This window comes from Sciurus carolinensis, chromosome 1 (assembly GCF_902686445.1).
Source record: "Sciurus carolinensis chromosome 1, mSciCar1.2, whole genome shotgun sequence".
NCBI classification, from domain to species: Eukaryota; Metazoa; Chordata; class Mammalia; order Rodentia; family Sciuridae; genus Sciurus; species Sciurus carolinensis.
This window is the reverse complement of record NC_062213.1, coordinates 38,803,500-38,824,567: the sequence shown is the minus strand read 5'-3', so window position 1 is coordinate 38,824,567 and position 21,068 is coordinate 38,803,500. Positions and strand designations below refer to the sequence as shown.

The 21,068-nt window shown below is 35.8% G+C and overlaps 1 protein-coding gene across 4 annotated transcripts in view; it reads left to right on the top strand.

Moving 5' to 3' along the window:
• Vps13b (vacuolar protein sorting 13 homolog B) overlaps window positions 1-21,068 on the top strand; it is an 829,431-nt gene that overhangs the window by 682,763 nt on the left and 125,600 nt on the right. For all 4 annotated transcript variants that reach the window (XM_047551787.1, XM_047551802.1, XM_047551778.1 and 1 more), the window contains exons 37-39: window positions 11,095-11,297; window positions 13,091-13,298; window positions 13,598-13,782. In XM_047551787.1, coding sequence (XP_047407743.1) covers window positions 11,095-11,297; window positions 13,091-13,298; window positions 13,598-13,782 — 596 coding nt within the window. The remainder of the gene's footprint in view (window positions 1-11,094; window positions 11,298-13,090; window positions 13,299-13,597; window positions 13,783-21,068) is intronic.

Sequence of the window (21,068 nt, the reverse complement as noted above, 5' to 3'; positions counted from 1 at the left end):
TAAAAGTTCCTAACAACACTGGAAATCCTGCCTAGGAGAAGTCATTAGGTACTTTGAAAAAGAGACAGTAGTAAGTGGGCCACCCAACTTGGCTCTCATTTTATGACTAGACTTTTAAGTTACTTTGTTGGAGGGCACTCGCTTCCCTTATAGCTTACATCAGACTCCATGAAACATGTTCTGTTTTGTTTTGTTCCATGTATCAATTATATCCTATGTTTTAGTTTACTATAGTAACAGATGCAGTATATGTGTATAAGCTTATTACAAAATTGAATGTAGTTAAATAATATCAGATCAACTTACACATTCTCATGGGGCATCTGGGATTTTTTCATGGTTAAAACACCCAAATGTCACGTTTATGTGCTTCAGGGTAATTATTTGAAGGAACTAGAAATGGAAAGATTTTTTTTTTATTTAGCTTTTAATTTTTTACAGACTGCATTTTGATTCATTGTACACAAATGGGGTACATCATTTTGTTTCTATGGTTGTGCACAATGTAGATTCATACCATTTGGAGACATACCTGTACATAGGATAATGATGTCTGTCTCATTCCACCATTTTCATACCCCACTCCCTCTCATTTCCTTCTATGTATTCTAAAGTTCCCACATTATTCTCTCATTCCCCACCCCCCACCCCTATTATGTATCGTTCTCCACTTATCAGGGAATACATTCAGCCTTTGGTTTTTTGGATTTGACTTATTTCACTTAGCATGATATTCTCCAATTCCATCCATTTATTTGCAAATGCCATAATATTATTTTTCTTTATGGCTGAATAATATTCCATTGTGTATATATACCAGAGTTTCTTTATCTATTCATCTGTTGAAGGGCATCTAGGTTGGTTCCACAATCTAGCTATTGTGAACTGAGCTGCTATAAACATTGATGTGACTGTGTTACTGTAGTTTGCTGATTTTAGGTCCTTTGGGTATAAACCGAGGAGTGGGACAACTGGGTCAAAAGGTGGGTCCATTCCAAGTTTTCTTAGGTTTCTCCATACTGCTTTCCAGAGTGGCTGCACCAATTTGCAACTCCACCAGCAATGTAAAAGTGTGCCTTGTAGTAGAGTTGAAGATCTGGTATTGCAATACCCCCTGCTTCGCTCTTGCTACTGAGGATTGCTTTAGCTATTCTGGGTTTTTTATTCTTCCAGATGAATTTCATAATTGCTTGCTCTATTTCTGCGAGGTACATCATTGGGATTTTAATTGGAATTGCATTGAATCTGTATAGAACTTTAGGTAGTATAGCCATTTTGACGATATTAATTCTGCCTATCCAGGAACATGGGAGATCTTTCCATCTTCTAAGGTTTTCTTGAATTTCTTTCTTTAGTGTTCTGTAGTTCTCATTGTAGAGGTCTTTCACCTCTTTTGTGAGATTGATTCCCAAGTATTTTATTTTCTTCGATGCTATTGTGAATGGGGTAGTTTTCCTAATTTCTCTTTCTGAAGATTCATCACTTATGTATAAAAATGCATTGGATTTATGAGCATTGATCTTGTAACCTGCTACTTTACTGAATTCACTTATGAGTTCTAAAAGTTTTCTGGTGGAATTTCCAGGTTCCTCTAAATATATAATCATGTCATCAGCGAACAGGGATAGTTTGAGTTCTTCTTTTCCTATTCGTATCCCTTTAATTTCTTTGGTTTGTCTGATTGCTCTGGCTAGAGTCTCAAGGACGATGTTGAATAGAAGCGGTGAAAGAGGGCATCCCTGCCTTGTTCCAGTTTTTAGGGGGAACGCTTTCAGTTTTTCACCATTTAGAATGATATTAGCCATGGCAATAGTAACAAAAACGGCATGGTATTGGTACCAAAATAGACAGGTAGATCAATGGTACAGAATAGAGGACATGGACACAAACCCAAATAAATACAAATTTCTCATACTAGACAAAGGTTCCAACAATATGCAATGGAGAAAAGATAGCCTCTTCAACAAATGGTGCTGGGAAAACTGGAAAACTATATGCAATAGAATGAAACTAAACCCCTATCTCTCACCCTACACAAAACTCAACTCAAAATGGATCAAGGACCTCGGAATCAGACCAGAGACCCTGCATCTTATAGAAGAAAAAGTAGGTCCAAATCTTCAACTTGTTGGCTCAGGATCAGATTTCCTTAACAGGACTCCCATAGCACAAGAAATAAAAGCAAGAATAAACAACTGGGATAGATTCAAACTAAAAAGCTTTCTCTCAGCAAAGGAAACTATCAGAAATGTGAAGAGAGAGCCTACAGAGTGGGAGAATATCTTTGCCAACCATACCTCAGATAGAGCGCTAATTTCCAGAGTCTATAAAGAACTCAAAAAACTCTACACGAAGAATACAAATAATCCAATCAACAAATGGGCTAAGGAAATGAACAGACACTTCACAGAAGAAGATGTACAAGTAATCACCAGATATATGAAAAAATGTTCAACATCCCTAGTAATAAGGGAAATGCAAATCAAAACCACCCTAAGATTTCATCTCACCCCAATTAGAATGGCGATTATCAAGAATACAAGCAACAATAGGTGTTGGCGAGGATGTGGTGAAAAAGGAACACTCATACATTGCTGGTGGGGTTGCAAATTAGTGCAACCACTCTGGAAAGCAGTGTGGAGATTCCTCAGAAAGCTTGGAATGGAACCACCATTTGACCCAGCTATCCCACTCCTTGGCCTATACCCAAAGGACTTAAAATCAGCATACTACAGAGATACAGCCACATCAATGTTCATTGCTGCTCAATTCACCATAGCCAGATTGTGGAACCAACCTAGATGCCCTTCAGTTGATGAATGGATAAAGAAACTGTGGCATATTTATACAATGGAATATTACTCCGCAATGAAGAATGATAAAATTATGGCATTTGTAGGCAAATGGTCGAAATTGGAGAATATCATGCTAAGTGAGATAAGCCAATCTCAAAAAACTAAAGGACAAATGATCTCGCTGATAAGCGGATGAGGACATATAATGGGGGGTGGGAGGGGCTAGCATTAGGTTTAGGGTTAGGTTTAGAGTTAGGCTAAGGAGAGCAGTAAGAATGAAGGAAAGAAGGACTGTGTAGAGGGAAAAGAGGGGTGGGAGGGGTGGGAGGGGTGGGAGGGGTGGGAGGGGTGGGGGGGAGGGGAAAAATATAATAAACATCATTACCCTATGTAAACGTAAAAAAAATAAATAAATTAAAAAAAAAAAAAAAAGAAAAAAGAAAAAAAAAAAAAAAAAAAAAAAAGTGTGCCTTTTTCCCCACATCCACACCAACATCTATTATTGTTTGCGTTCTTGATAGAAGCCATTCTCTTTGGAGTAAAATGAAATCTTAGAGCTGTTTTAATTTGCATTTCTCTAATTACTGGAGATGTTGAACACTTTTTCATATATTTATTAATTGCCTCTGTGTCTTCTGTAAAGTGTCTGTCCAGTTCCTTGGCCCATTTATTGATTGGGTTCTTTGTATTTTTCTTGTAAAGTTTTGGAAGTTCTTTATTTTTTTTTGAATGTTTTCTTTTTTTTATTGTAAACAAATGGGATACATGTTGTTTCTCTGTTTGTACATGGAGTAAAGGCATACCATTTGTGTAATCATAAATTTACATAGGATAATGTTGTTTGATTCATTCTGTTATTTTTTTCTCCCCCCCACCCCTTCCATCCCTCTTTTCCCTCTATACAGTCCTTCCTTCCTCCATTCTTGCCACCCTCCTTAACCCTAACGCTAAACTTAACCCTAACCCTAACGCTAACCCCTCCCACCCCCCATTATGTGTCATCATCTGCTTATCAGCGAGATCATTCATCCTTTGTTTTTTTGAAATTGGCTTATCTCACTTAGCATGATATTCTCCAGTTTCATCCATTTGCCTGCAAATGCCATAATTTTATCATTCTTTATGGCTGAGTAATATTCCATTGTATATATATGCCACAGTTTCTTTATCCATTCATCAATTGAAGGTCATCTAGGTTGGTTCCACAATCTGGCTATGGTGAATTGAGCAGCAATGGACATTGATGTGGCTGTATCTCTGTAGTATGCTGATTTGAAGTCCTTTGGGTATAGGCCAAGGAGTGGGATAGCTGGGTCAAATGTTGGTTCCATTCCAAGCTTTCTGAGGAATCTCCATACTGCTTTCCAGAGTGGCTGCACTAATTTGCAACCCCACCAGCAATGTATGATGTACCTTTTTCCCAAGTTCTTTATAAATTTTGGAGATAAGTGCTGTGTCTGAAGTGTGGGTGGAAAAGATTTTCTCCCACTCTGTAGGCTTTCTCTTCACATTCTTGATTGTATCCTTTGCTGAAAAAAAGTTTTTTAGTTTGAGTCCATCGAATTTATTGATTCTATTAATTTATTGATTTATTGATTTTATTTTTGGTCACATCTTTATGAATCATACTTAACAAATTTTTTTCTCCTCTTTTAGGCTTCACTATGCAAATCAGCTTCTGGATGTCTCTAACACATGCTTGCTGATTTTCTAGTAGTCTAAGATTGCTTCCAGATGGAAAAAAATATACCTGGATAAGTTTTGCTAGCACATGTCGTCATTGAGTACTCTTTCTAATGATATACAGAAGCTTGATTTAGATTGCATTTTGCTCAGTCAGCATGTAGAAAATAAGAACCTTACTTAGAGTCCAGTGTGCACTGATGATGTAGGACTGGCAGCGTTTTGTAAATATTTTCCAAAACAAATGGTTTGCATTTATTAGTCTTCTGAAGGAGTATTTTAAAGGTCATGAAACTATTTGTTCCTGGAACTAGATTTTTATACTCAATGAAAAGTATGTCAGTATGCAAACAAAGCATGATTCTGTTTATCACATCAGTTGTTTCTGAAATTACTTCTCAGTGTTGCTATACCTCATTTAGTTTAATTAAATATATGCTATTAGCTTTCTAAAACTGAATTTAAAAATGTAAACACAAATTTTTGAAAGAAGTCAGTGGAAAAAACTAGGAGAAGACCATTCTGCTGAATGAAAGGAGGTAGAGAGAAGAAGTTGTATCCTTGGTCAAGATGACCTGATGACATAGTTGCTGAATACAACATGGGATCCTAGAACAGGAAAAAAAAAGAAGAAGAAGAAGAAGAAGACGACTTTAGAGGAGAAACTGATGTGATTCAGAATTTTATAAATTAGTAGTATTGTACTACTGTTAATTTACTGACTTTTGAGAAAGCCATCAAACATCTAGTTTGATGTGAGATATTAACATTAAGGGAAGCTGGGTGAAAATCTAAAATTTATTCCAGAATTTGAAGTTTTAAAAAAAGACTTGATCCATAACCAAGTAAGTAACTTTAAATGCTTTCAAAGGTTAAGTGATAATATTACATCTTAAACTTAAGCATCATTTCTTTAGTATTTTTTTCTTCCCTCTTTCTAATTTTTGGAAATTTAGAGGGGAAGATTAAAAGTACAGGAAATGTCAAGGATGGCACATCAAATACATTTGTGCTTACAGCCAGAGCAAATTTAAACAGAACTTTAAAAATTCTCTCTAAAAATTCTCTTTAAAAATTCTCAGTTCTGTCAGTAGGTTTAAACAAGTCTGTGGTAGTGCAGGTAGTCCTGAGCTACAAGACTAAATGATTAGAAAATGTTACAGTGAGGGGTGGTTATTGGGGGAAAAAATAAAAGGGAACAGAAAGAAAGAAATGAACAGACTCAATTAAATTCCTGAATAAAAGAATTGATAACACATAACATGAATAAAATGAAAGCCCAAAATAATAGAATTTATATGAGAGCAACAAAATGTCCATGTTCTATAACCATTCTCATATATTCAGCAGTCAGTATTTTTATCTTTGTGTGTGTGTGTGTGTGTATGCTGGGGACTGAACCCAGAGACACTGTACCACTAAACTACATTCCTAGTTCTTTTTATTTTTGTTCTTTTGGCATAGGGCCTCCCCACATTGCTGAGGCTAGCCTTGAACTTGAAATTCTCCTGCCTCAGCCTCCCAAGTCACTGGGATTACAGGTGTGTGCTGCCACACCCAGCCAGTAGTCACTACTGTAAATGCTCTTAGTTTTCCCTCTAGTGTTTACTGAGATCTCAGAACTTGAAAGAGTATACAATACAAAAGAAAATTGTAAATTATTTACTTTATCTTTGCATACTCAGGGAGTGAATTTTGATTCAATAATGAGTTCATGAATACATGAATATTAAGCTGAAGGCAAGCCAGAAAGTTCAGTTGTCTTACAGACAGAAGCATAGGAGTAGCACTTGTTTAAGAAAATAGGCCTGATTATGGATACTCCATCGAAAAAGAAATTGTATTTAAAGCCATGAGAATAGAGAAGTACACTGACATAGATTAGGGGGAGAATAGCAGACTGAGGATTACCTTGAAAATCCCATTGGTTAGAAGATGTCCATCAGTTGGGACACTTTGGGTTGTAAGTGATAGAAAAAAACAACCAAAAGTGAGTTAAGCAGTGTCATGAAAGTGAAGAGCACCAAACCATTGCTGTCCTCAGGCACTGCAACAATGATTAGATTTCTTCCTTCCACATTACCCAGTTTCAACTTCAGACTCCAGTTGTTGGCAACATCCAGCACCTCCAGTGTCTTCCTTTTGCATATGATTAAGAAGCAAAAAGGGTCATTTTTTCCCATAGTAACAGTCTACCTCATTGTTGGCTTTCATGCTTACCTCTGAACCAAACCAAACTCCAGTGAATATCAAACATGAAAATCTATAAAATGTTGCAAGCTCCCAGTCTGAAACATAGCAATAGCGGGGTCAGTACCTGATACAATTACAGAGTTTCTATCTCAGACATATTGTTCATCCTCCTGCCCTTCTCCGTACTCTTCAGAGTCTGGCTCACTTTCCTCTTGTTTCAGACTCCCAAAGGGTTGACTGGCTATTGGCTTCCTAATGCTGTCATATTTTCCTGAGATATCAGTTTCTAGCTGCATAGTTTGAATGTTGAGTGTCCCCCAAAGGTCCATGTATTAAAGGCTTGGTCACCAGCCTGGCACTGTTGGAGGGTGCTGTGGACTTTTAGGAGTTGGGACCTTTGGGGAGGTCATTGGAGGCATGCCCTCAGAGGAGATTGTGAAACTCCAGTCTCTTGCTTTTTCTCTTTGCTTCTTGATCTTGAGGTGTTCCCACAATGATGTGCCACCTCACCATCCACCCAAAACAATGGGATCACAAACTGGAACCTCCAAAACTGTAAGCCAAAATAATCTGTTTCTCTTTATAAGTTACTCATCTCAGATATTTCATCATAGGAATATGAAGCTAACATGCTACCCTTTTGCTTTCTCTCTTGAGAATTCCAGCCATCCTATTCTCTCTGCCCAAGCAAAGAAAAACAGGATTTGTATAATGAGAGGAAAATGTTCATGGGTTTAGCAGTTCACACAGTGACACACAAGCTTTCACCATTCCTTATTTGTTTTCATAATAATTCAAGTCTAGAGACTTTTTTTTTATTCTCGCCTTACCACCATCAGTAAATACTTATACGTGCATAATTTGGTGGAGTTAAGAAGAACTCCTTTCATTATTCCTACTTAAGTTCCTCTTGGAGAAGAGATACATAACTTTCAGAGTATATAGAAGGCATACAAAATTTATCATCCCAGTATTAAGAGTTCTTTAGACAAACCTCAGAAACTAGATATACAATATCAGTATTTTGAAATAGTTCCTACATGGTAGAAACCTAGTAAGATACAGTCTGTATGTATTGTTATTTCTGCTTAGATATGTTTTTTTTGTATGCTTACAAATAGTCTTATATAAATGAAAGCTACTATAAAGTGAGAAAAGGTAATCTCACTCACCTGTGTGCATCAGAAACAATGTTGCTGAGCCCATTCTTAAAGAGACTTCCAGAAATAAATATCACCTCTTGCTGTTAATAGTCTTTTCTTTGGTAGATAATTACTGTTGCTTCCATAAACTTGCCCTTCATTTCTGGGGGTTGAACTCAGGGCTTCACGAATACCAGGTAAGCACTCTACCACTGAGCTGCATCCCCACCTAGCCCTTTATAAAAAAATTTTATGGGTGCATTACAATTATATATAGTAGTGGGGTTTATTATACCATATTTGTGTAAACACATATTTGATCAATCTCATTCCCCAATACTTTCCCCTTCCTGCCCTTCCCCCCATCCATTTACTCTAACCCACTGTTATACCTTCTACTACTATTATTATTTCAGTTAGTACATTATAATTTTACATATATATATATATACACATCTATATCTCTACAGGATAAATTGTGGTATATTCATATTGACATAGCATAATTTGGTAGATTTCATTCCCCTGTACTTCCCTGTGCCCTCCTCTCTGTCCCCTTCCTCTACTCTGTTGGTCTCCCTTCTATTTTTTATGAGATCACCTTTTTTAAAAATTTCCTTTTTTTTCTCTCCCTCTCTCTTACTTTTGCATAGGAGAGAAAATATTTGACCCTTGACTTTCTGAGACAGACTTATTTCACTTAGCATGACTTTCTCTAGCTTCATCTATTTTCCTGCAGATGATATAATTTCATCTTCTTCATGACTGAGTAAAACTTCATTGTGTATTTTCTTCATCCATTCATGTGTTATCAAGCATCTTGACTGGTTCCTTAATTTGGCTATTATGAATTGTGCTTCTATAAACATTGGTATGCATATATTACTATAGTGTGCTTTTAGTTTCTTTGGTACAAATAAATACCAAGGCACAAGATTGCTGGGTCATACAGCGACTCCATTCCTAGTCAAAATTTTGAGAACTCTTTATACTGCTTTCCAAGGTGTTTATACTAATTTGCAGTCCCACCAGCAATGTATGAGATAACTTTTTCCCCATATTCATGCCAGCATTTGTTGTTATGTGTATTCTTTTTTTTTTTTTTTCTGGGTACTGGGGATTGAACTTGGGGCACTTGACCACTGAGCCACATCCCCAGCCCTATTTTGTATTTTATTTAGAGACATGGACTCACTGAGTTGCTTAGCACCTCGCTTTTTAATTGTTTGTTCTATTTAGTTATACATGACAACAGAATGCATTTTGATTCATTGTACAACTTTCCATTTCTCTGGTTGTATACAATCACCATTCATGTAATCATACATGTACATAGGGTAATGATGTCTGTCTCATTCCACCATCTTTCCTTCCCCCCATCTTCTCCCCTCTCCTCCCCTTATTTCCCTCTACACAGTCCATTCTTCCTTTACCCCCTCACATATTATTTGTATTCTAGATGACTGCCATTCTAAGTGGAATGAGATGAAATCTGAGTGTAGTTTTAATTTGCATTGCCCTGATTGCTAAGGATGTGTAACATTTTTTTCACATATTTGTTGGCATTAATATTCTTTTGAGAAATGTTTAGTTTATGTCCATTTATTATTTTTTAGTGTTAACTTTGAGTTCTTTATATATTCTAGATATTAACCCCCTGTCAGAAGAGTAAGCCTATACTCCCCTGTCTTCCATGATACTGTCAATCCCCAGTGAACTCAGGGTCTCACACATGCTAGGTACACACTGACACTGAACTGTAACATCAGCCCCTTTTTATTTTAAGACAGGGACTCCTTAAATTACCCAGACTGACCTTGAATTCACAGTTCTTCTGCCCCAGCCTTTTGAGTAAGTGGGAGTATAGGTGGGTAGCCCCTCATCCAACAAATCTATGCTTTTATAATTCTATTACAATAATTTCTGGCTGTTGAATTGATGTTCTTCATTTAGCAGATATTTACTGTTGAAAAGTCAGGAAATGTAATGCAGTTGTCAGGAAGTTATGACTCAAGTAACAAACCACATTGATAAAGATGATTTTTGATTCTTGAGTATTTTTTAGCCTATTTCTATTTCTCTATTTTCTGTTTTTTTCCCTTTAGTGTAAATTAAATGTTACTTTGAATAAAGATAATTGTGTGAAAAAATGAAGTGTCAGTGGTACAGTAGATTTGTTTAAAAATTTAAGAGATTGATTTTCACTGTAATTTTTAAACAAAAAGTCTTAGCACTGTCACTTTTGTGGGTGTGAGACCTTTGGTGGAGATTTATAAGTTATGTATCTTATTTCTACAGTAGGAACATACAACATATATGAAGTTTTCAAATGTCCATGGCTTGAAAAGTCAGTGTGAATACTATACTTTGAAATGTGTATACTGTGGGCCTAAGGTGTTTTTTAATCTTTCATCTTTTTTTAAGGATCAAATAGCATTAGAAAAATAAGCCCTGAGCATTACACACTTGGTCTGGTGAAATTCAATATTCACAATGACAATTTAGAATATGAGCTCCTTGGGAGGAAAGTGAACTCACCACTCTAACTTTGCATCTAAATATCTTAAAAGTGTGTGGTTAGTTTTATGAAAAGGTTTTGATCCATACTCGTACTTTAAGTTCAAAAGAAAACCTACATTTTGAAGTGTATTCCTTTTCTGGGTATATTTACTTTGAACTACAGCATTTAGTTTTTCTCATAAATCTAACCTGCCACTATCTGTTTTTAAGTCTTTGTAAACTTCAAATGGTTATGATGTGTGAAGTTTGGATTAAACTAAATTTTTTAGGAAACACATGTTATATATTTTGATTGTTTTGAATTTTAGCATGAGCCAGTCAAAAACTTTGAGTGCCTAGCAAAATAATATACTGTACTCTGGTGCTGTAAGAAATCATAGAAAATTGCCCATTCCCGTCATGTTAACGATAGACAAATGAAGCAGCTGTTCTTATTCTTAATGTAGCTGTTTGAAAAACTTGAACAATTTAATGAAAATGTCTCTACTCATAAAACTTAAAATACTAACACGTGGAGAAAGTCATAATGTTTTGGCAAATATTGCTTTGTTAAGGAATGTGAATGAGGTATACCTGCTTCATAACTAGAATTCTATATAAATGGCACGAAACTGTGGTCGAAAAGCCAAATGAAAAAGAAGACTCTGACAGAGGGTAAATTAACACTCTTTAAAAATATAGACAATCCTTTTCCAAACTCTTTTTGGGGGGATCAAGGTAGAATTATATACTTCTTTATAGTTTTTCTTTTTCTTTTTAAGGCATAATTCTTGGATCATCATTTCTACTCAGCATAAATGACTTTCTCCTTAAAACAAGTCTCAGAGAAAGAAGTAGGATTTTGACAGGACCATTTTGTGCTACTGCCAATCTAGAAGCTAAATGGTGTAAACACAGTGGCAATCCAGGCCCAGAACAGTCCATACCAAAAATATCCATCGATTTAAGAGGTGGTCTGCTACAGGTCAGTGGGGATTGACCCTTTTTTTTTTTTTTTTTCATAAATTTTTAAGGTACCTTTGTTTGTTTTTTTCAGCTATTTCACTAAATTTTAAGTCTTTGTGTGGTGAGAAAAGGGTATTGTCAGATTGCTATTCTTATTAAATTTTGAGTATTTTTATTGAGGTAAAACCACATGCCATATAATTCACCTATTTAAAGAGTACAATTCAGTCAATTCAGTGATTTGAGTATATAATTAGGAGTAGAATTTTGGGGGGAAACTTTTAAAAATGTATATTCTTTTCTAATTACAAAGTAGTAGACCTGTCTTAAGCAGTATCACTGGCAATATATAAGAACCATTCCTGGTGACAGGTTTCTTACATATTATGATTGCTGATTACTAACACTTGATATAAGTGACATTGCAACCTCTTATGCATTTGCATTTTAGCCAGGTACACAATGCATGCGTATCCATCTTATTTCTTGATATTATTCGAATAGATGTTAATCTAACATTTTTGTGATTTTATGTCGTCTAAACTTGCCAGGAATCCAAAAAGTTTATAAGATTCACAATAATAGAAAATTGAAATGACTGATTTGTGAGTAATGGCGGCATATTAAACACAAATTTCTTGATTTCATCTAAAAATTGTATTGCCTCAACTTTTCACCAGTTTTACTGACTCAGAGAACTCCACTAACTTATTGCTTTATGGTGCTTTGAAGATTTTCAGTGTCTCTCATAAATTTTCAGGTATTTAGTAAGAAGCATGCAGTTTTGTGGTGCTTTATAGAGAATATTATCATTGTTAACTTTTTTTCCAAGACAGCAAAGTACACATTTAAAAAGCATTAAGAGCAAAAACTAGATATTTCATGACTACATTCTAGTCAGTGCCTCTCTTAACAGCGTAGATCTGGGACATGGTATTCTTCTCCCCAACTTGACTTTTCACCCATCTCTATTTCTTATCATCCAATAAAAATAATATTGATGAGAACAAAAGTGAACAGTGTTGTATCTCTTACTTCCATTTCAGAGATGCCTCAATTCCAAAGAACAGAACCTAAGTCTATTATTTAAAATTTACCCACAGGTATTGGGCTATTCTTTTCTAATCTTCTCCATTAGAGGGAAAGTTTACCTCTTCCTCCCTTTGCTCTAAAACTCTTCTGTAGCTCCTGGGCAGTATAGTCTCAGGGAGGGGCTGTGGAATCCTGTGTATTAGCATATTGTCACTAAGTGCGGAAGATTGGCGCCTTCTAAGTTCAAGACCACTGAGCAGGTTTCCTCTCTCTTTTTCTCTTAAGTGTAGAAGAGCAAAGAAATGAACCTCATAATCAGAATTATTTATTTAATCTCATGTCAAAATGCAGGAAGCTATTCTATAAAGCTATTATTATTATTTTATTAGCGTTTTTACCTAAAGGGTCTTCATTGCCTTCTCTTGTACTATAATAGGCATTCTTTGCCCTCCTAACTAAATGAGTTTATAAACATTATTTCACATCAATATTATTTCATTATCAATCTAACATTTAAGATGTGTTATTGACACAATAGATGATATAATTGATTTTGTTGTTATTATATATTTAAGTAATAGAATTTCTTCCTATAAGTTAATTACATCTTAGATGTTAGTTTATTATTATTAGTTTATTCTTATTATTATTAGTTATTTATCAGTAACTATAAAATGAACACAATTATAGTCTTCCATTAGTTTAAATATGATCACACCTAATTATCCTTAAGAACTGTTTGTATTTAAGGCCATTAGAATTTTTCATGTCACTTTGAAGGTCTTCTGGGGTCAAGAACATTTGAATTGTTTAGTCCTCCTACATGAATTACTTTTTGGATATCTTAAAGAAGAGACAAATGTTGAAGTGCAAGTTTCTGAATCAGTGCCTCAGATGCCATCTCCTGTGGAAAAGAATCAGGCCTTTAAAAGTGAACACAGTTCAGATGACCTACGAACAGGTCTTTTTCAGTACATTCACGATGCTGGTAAGTAGCAACAGCTCCAGTATGAGAGTGTATGTGCATGTGTGTGTGTTTAAATGCATGTTCACTAAATTATAACATATCAGTCACTTGACAGGGCATTCATATTTGCAGTACAGTAATAATGCATTCTCATTCAATCTCTCAAGGGAATTCTTGATTTCTTTCTATCTCAAACCATATAAAAATGATCAAATGGTTTCTTTTTATTATTTTCTTTTGGTATTAAAACTTTCTTCTCATTCTATGAACCAATGTGTCCCTTCTAAAAGCATACAGTGTGTTATATTTTCATTTGACAGAGCCTTTGAAACTCCCTGGTATCTATGAAGTCTTGTTTTACAATGAAACAGAAGATAGCCCAGGAATGATGTTATGGAGATATCCAGAACCCAGAGTGCTTACGCTGGTGCGAATAACTCCTGTGCCTTTCAACACCACAGAGGATCCAGATATTAGCACAGCAGACCTGGGTGATGTGCTACAGGTATGTAAAAAATATTCATTTTTAAATAAAGTGTGGGAAAGTGTTGATCATTCGTTAAGAATGATTTGTGGCATACTTATTCCTTATGGTCAGTAGTATCATAGAGAAATATACACATTTATACCATGTACACACCTGTATGTACAATAGAAATTTTAAATTAAAGGAATGATGTAATTCAGATTCAAGATACATGGGAATTTCAAGAGTTCCTAATGCTCATCTTCATCCTGATGTATATAAGATTACATGATCTTTTACTGTAATGGGAAAAGAAGGTGTCATTCAATTTGCCACACATTTATCAGCTGCCTACTATGTTTGCACTCCTTAGAGTTTCTGGAACTGCTCTTTGGAATAAAATATGCCCACATAAGGCCAGAATTCAATAACTGTAATTTTCATTTCCAGAACTGAAAATGGTCTTGGGACTTGAGGTAGGCTGATTTTCCTAACAAGAAAAATTGTCTAACCAGTGATTATATTCCCTATGGTTTTGAAATGCTTGTTGCTTATCAGGTTCCCTGAGTTTAATGTGAGTATCACTGTGAATATTTATTATTATTCTACTGATCTGAATTTCTATAAAATGTGTTTCACCCCTAGTATTCCATCTCTTACTGGATCTCAAATTCATCCCTTCAAAACCTGGGAGTTGAGCCATGTACTATAGTACACACTGATAATCCCAGCAGCTTGGGAGACTGAGGCAGGAGGATCATGAGTTCAAAACCAACCTCTACAAAAGTGAGGCACTAAGCAACTCAGTGAGACCCTGTCTCTAAATAAAATACAAGATAGGGCTGGGGATGTGGTTCAGTGGTCCAGTGCCCCTGAGTTTAATCCCCTATACCAAACAAGCAAACAAACAAACAAAACCCAAGACTCATTTCTGATTTCTCTCTTTCCCTAACTCTACACATCCAACCATCAACAAGTCCTATCAGTTTTACCTCCAAGATATATCCCTATTCTACCTGCTTTCCTACTTCTGTTTCTACCAGTACAGCTTGAGTCCAAGCTGCTATCACCTATTCCCTATTCCTGGTTAGTCTGTTCACTTCCATTCTTGACTATGTGTAATGCATTTCCAAATAGCAGCTTGAGTGATGTTTTTAAAATATAGGTCATATCAAATCACAATTTAAGACTCTGTGGTAGCCTCCTCTAATACTTTGAACAGAACTGCAGCCTTGCTCTCTGACTGGAAGTCAGGTCGTCTCCTCCTCCACACTGTGCTCCAGCCACCCTGGCCTCCTTTCTCTTGCCTTTCTCTTGCCCTTGCCTCACCACTCTCAATCTTTTTTTTTTTTTTTTTAAATGCAGTACTGAGATCCAACCCAGTACCTTATACCTGCTAGGCAAGTGCTCTGTCACTGAGCTACAACCCCAGCCACACTTTTGATCTATGTCAGTCAGATACCAGCTCAAATGACATAGCCTGGTTAGCCCACTTACCACTACTTAATTCTGTATTATATTACCTTGCTTTCCTTTTTCATGTCTTTTAGTGCTGTCTAAAATTATTTTATGCATTTATTTGTTTACTTGCTTATATATTCATTCTCTATTAGCTGTTTGTGTTTCTTGATCACATATCTCTAGCCCCTAGTACCTAGAAGTTCTCACCAATTTTTTCAAAAAAATGACTGCTCTATACTTAACAAATTAGAGTAATGATATAAATCAGAGAAATCCAAGATACATATTAATATAGGTGTTCTTGCATTCTTAATTATTCTTATTTAAATTCTTAGTTATGTTTAGTCAGATATTCATCTTTTTAATTGATAACAATGAAGCTTGCCATCATATTGTCAGATGAATTCAAATGTGCAGAACAATCCAGACTACAAAGATGACAACAGTCTCCTCTCTGATTCTTAAATCATCACATTTGTTGTTTTCCTATCAAAATCATATGTTCATGATTATATTCTCTGCCTGAATTCTTGGGTTATTTTGCCAAATGAAATAGCAGTATCTGTGAGTTCTCCTCTCTTATTAGACTTTCTAAATACTGCATATCTATAGATTTTCAATCAAGATGAAAATAGTTATATATAAAAGTATCAGCAGCATATTAAAGCTTCTTTCCAACTGATGTTTAGATTCAAATTTATGGTTAAATATTAATGCATTTACAGTATAAGTTAATAAATAATTATTACCAGTATTATGATGTCAGTTCTATTAAATTGCTTAACTAAAGTAGTAAGTACATTCACTAGTGGCATGTTCTGTATCTTCTCACTGCTATTAGACGGGGGGGGCACAGTGGTTAAGAGGATAAACTATAGGCATAATGCCCCGTTCAGATTCTGCCTTTACCACTTGCAAACAATATCACAGTAGGGAAGTAATGACCTTTCAGCCTTGGGTTTCATGTTTTGCTTCTATTAAAATAATAAAATGAAGTATTAATGATATAAGAATTAATACTCATAAAACATGTGGAATCATGCCTGGCAAATAGCAAGTGTTATATAAGTATTAGTGTTACCACCTATTATGATGACTACTGTCAAGACTCTTTTCATCAAGCAGAAGCATAGGCTAGGCCAGGGAGAACTGGGGTCTGATGGATGGCTTTGTGATCCAACTAGAATAGTCCAGATCTGGGGTAATCCCAGGGCCTAAGTAGTGAACTTAACATGTAAGAAAAGCACTGCATGAAAGAAGCCTGGAAGGTCTCAGATTTGTTATCAGAAAGGTCTTGTCATGTTTCACAGTTTGGTGAAGAAATCAGGAACCAAGATGGGAGGGACAAAGACAAGGATACTGGACAGAGAAGAAGGGAGCAAGACAGGGTTATAGCTTGTAAAAGTTGAAAGAGCTTGATCCAGAATCAACAGCTTGGATGAAAGAACAGAGTAGAACAGGCAACAGGGCTGACCTGACACCATGCTGATGAATTCCTTTTATAATCCCCATGTTTTCCTGACTAGGAGCAGAGTTTGTCCCAGAACTTAGAATGGGTCTCATCAGTAAAAACAACCAGGAGCTGCAATTTTAGACTCATACAGACTGTTTTGTTTTGTTGGAGCTTCTGTTGAGAACAGAAAATATATAGCATAAATCACAGGTATAATTCAATTCAACAGATTTTTTCTTGTGCATGTACAGTATTACACCCTTTGTCTTGGGAATTAAGAGGCAGATGAAATATTGTTTGTGTGTTGGAAGCTTGTGATCTTGAATTGCAGGGAGCTCGTGAAAGGAATGCCCTTCGTCAATGTGGTATAGTGCAAACACATGAAGTCTCATCTCCTGGCCCTTTTTTACTGATTCAGCAACTTCAGGCAAACTCCTCGTCTATTAGAGCTCCATTTCCTTGACTGAACACTGGAGTTAATGTTATCTACCTTTCAAAATTATTCAGGGAGATTATGTCAAATGGAATATTATAGGTAATGCTCTTAACTAAGTGCCTTACACATGATGAACTTCAATAAATGTTTATTTTCTTCCCTCTTCTCCTTTTTTATACACAAATGCCTGAACCGCTAAAAGAAACTCCTAACTGAAATTCCAACTTTCAGTCTCTCTTCTTTTCAATCTATCCTAAGGTCTTGGGAACAGATGAATTCTATAATTCCCTGAAGATTTGTCAGTGTATCACCCTACTACCCTGATCTTAACAGCCCTGTGTAGCCATCACCTCTACCACCACTCCACCAGCTTCGCTTTACAGCCCCTATGCTCAAGTTAAGCTGGCCCATTTGGCATTCCCCACACCAACCTGCAACACCTTGCTTCATCTTTTTTTGAATCCCTCCCTTCTCTGCCAGTTGAAATCCTGTCCACACCTCAAGAATGGCTCACAGGCTGTCTGTTTCATGAACCCCTTCCCAGATAACATGTCTTAACATGATACCCTTAAATCTGAAATCCTAGAACACTTAATGTTATGATTTTTATGCTGTTTTTCACCCTATTTCTTGCTTTTTTTCTTTTGGTACTAGAGATTGACCCAGAGACACTCTACTACTGAGCTACATATCCAATCCTTTTTTATTTTATCAAAACAAGATCTCACTAACTTGTCCATGTTGACCTCAAACTTATATTCTTCCTACCTCAGCCTATCAAGTAGCTGGAATTACAGAACTACAACACTGCACCCAGTTTATTCATCAGTTTTTCTCTTATTTGTCTATATCTTGTCTCCCTCCTAGAGTTAATGTCTCTAAAGGAAGTGATCATATCTATTTTGTTATTATTTTCTTTAGAGTATCTGCTGCAGTTATGCTCAATAAAATATATTGAATGGAGAAATAAATACATGAATGTCCATGTTCCTATTTCATATTATTTTAAAAGTATTATATTATTTATCACTATTTTATGGGACTAATGAATACATTTTGGTTTTCCAAACTGAACTATGTCAGGATGCAGTGTGCTATTCATCAGTGGTATCATCTGCCATAAACATACAGTCTAATGTTATTATGCTACCCAGGCTCTTGGTGAGATCATTGAATATTCTGCCAAGCCTACTTGTTCCCTAAACAGAGGATAGTTCTTATGTATGAAGATAAATTAATCTCCTTGGCCTTAGTCCTAAAAGCAGAATCGAGTTTGGATGACTTTTTCTTTCAGGACCATTAGTTCATTTAAAAATGGACCTTACAGCATTCAGTTACCCTACAGAATCCTCAGATGTATCTATTTATATTCCATCATTGATGATGTCAGTGATATTTATAAACAACCCCCCATATAACCTTACGGAATTTATTTTGTAATAATAATGAAAAATATGGGAAGCATGTCCGTAATATTAAATCAAACTAACCATAGGTTCTGAATAAAAACCCTGAAATTAATGTTCGTGGAAAACAAAAGGAGCTTATTTTGTGTCAATTTATAATTATGTAATCTTAAGTGTTATTGATATATTTAGATGTCAATAAATTAGGATCTATAAGGTAAAGTAAAATTATAAAATAGTGCCACTACTCTAAAAAGGAGTGTTGTGTGGTTTTAATGAGCCTAAGTGTAAGAAATTTCTGGCACATAGTAGGCTTTCCTCTTTCCTGCTGTGTACTTTGTTTATTGAGGATTCCATTTTGAAAATATCTGTGTTGCAAAATTGTAAATTTTAATCCATCCTTTGTGGGAAAACTGACAATGAATATTTTAATTCTTACATAGATCTGTCATTTGCTTGTTCTTACTCCCCTTTGGGTCATTGTCACATAACAAATGAAGATATCTAACAGTTTAGTGCAATATATAAATAAAAATAAGAAGGGAAACATGAAAGACTCAATATTGAGGAAACGAATAGATTCTGTTTTTTTGGTTTTTTTTTTTGGGGGGGTGCTGGGGATCGAACCCAGGGCCTTGTGCTTACAAGGCAAGCACTCTACCGTCTGAGCTATCTCCCCAGCCCCAAGAATAGATTCTGAAGCTTGAGAATTCCTTTTCTGGTTGAAAAAGTGCTATGCAATTTTGTATCTTTAGTAAAAAATTTATTCTTTTTCCCAATTAATTCAGTTTATTCTTCGATGTCAGAATTCCCCAAACTGCATGATTTCTCCTATACAGATTCTTCAAAATTTAGTGCAGAGTTCTCCCGTGTAAAAATTTTGACTAGAGTCCTTAAAAGAAATCTTCTTAAGGGTAACAAGAAGAGAAAAGACAAAATCAAGCTGTTTCCTGTGTTTATTTCTGGCAGAAAAGGAGAAGAGTAAGCCAAAGAGCTCAACGCACTTGTGCCCAGTTCACTTTTTTTTCCCAATTCAAGTCAGGAAAATTAGTTTTTAAAGTAACACTAGTATGATTATAAAATTCAAAGTAAAACCTTACTGGAAAAACAATGAACAAAATTTTTTTATTCTCCAAGGTGGGCATTATCCCCATTGTAGAAGTGTGGACACATAGGATAAGAGAAGTTAATTAACTGCCTTAAATCTTAAAATTTATAAATGTGGTAACCAGAATTTCATCCCCAACTTCTCTGACTCTAAAACCTATTTGTTTCTGACTCTAAAATCAATATTCTTTCCCCTTTGTGTAGAAGAGTAGGATGATAATATTGTAGAGGATATACTAGGGTGAAAGTGAGTGAACCATCTAATTAGGAAATGTGGAAAGAAGAAAAATAAAATTCTCTCTTCCTGTAAGCTATTGAATCATTAAATGGTTATCCCCAAGATATCCTAAGTAACTTTAAATCAATAAAAGGACACCAGCCAGGCAAGATAGGCTGGGAACTAGGACATCTAAAGAAAGAATGTTTCCTTCACAAAGAGGACTGGTCTACTGGAGGCCTGGAGCAGTCACAGAAAAGACCTTCCTGGCAGCATCCAAAGAAATGGTGCCCAAGTGTCTGTTCACCTGGTAGCTAAATCCCCTCTGTGGAGATGAATGTAGCAGCTGTCAAATCTTTGTGTCTAACGTTCAAATCATGTAACCACCTAAACAACCTTCTAACAGTTTGGCTCCCAATACTGTCCGTCTACAGAGAAAGTATCATACAGTGTTTGAGCCAGCATCAGTATCCAGGCAGCTTGGCAGTTAGACATCTCATGGTAAATTAATAACCTAGCATCTGGTTCATACATTAGTCTCTAGTGAACTTTGTTAGCATGAGTCAGCATTCCTAAGTTTAGTCAGTGGCAGGACACCACTGAAATTTTTTGAGACTGCAAGACCAACAGCTAGATCTTGAGTCATGGTGAATCTATCACATTAAATGCCCTCTTATGACTACTTGCCTTTCCCAAATGAATCTGTATTATTCAGTATGTCACAGATTTTTCCAAAGAGACTTCTACTTTCTCTACCTTCGAGAGTTATGAGGAGTAGAGATAATGTTTGTAAAGCTTCTAGCATGTTGCCTTACAGGAATCATTGTGACAGATAGCAGTAGCTATTATGATTATTATCATCAGTATCATCATCCTATCAATTGATCAAAGAACCTGGATCCTACTGTATTAGACCAAGAAATCCCATTTTCTATATTTATGGTTTATGCCATAAATATAACGCCATCATAATTTTGAGGATGCTGGCTCTTCATGTGACTAATAAGTGGAATACTTTCACTGACAGAAAATGAGTACTCTTAAGAGACACTTTCCCTCAGCAGTTGTGGCCTCTGTGGTAGTATGTCAGTTGTAATTTTCTAGGTTGCAAGTAACCAGAAACTTCAATGAAGCTAATGTAAGCAAAGAAGAGGGAGTCCATTATCAAGATACAATGGGGAGTCCTTGAGGCCAAAAGCAAGATGCAGCTGGGATTCTGGAATGGAAGACAGGGACCCAGGGGAG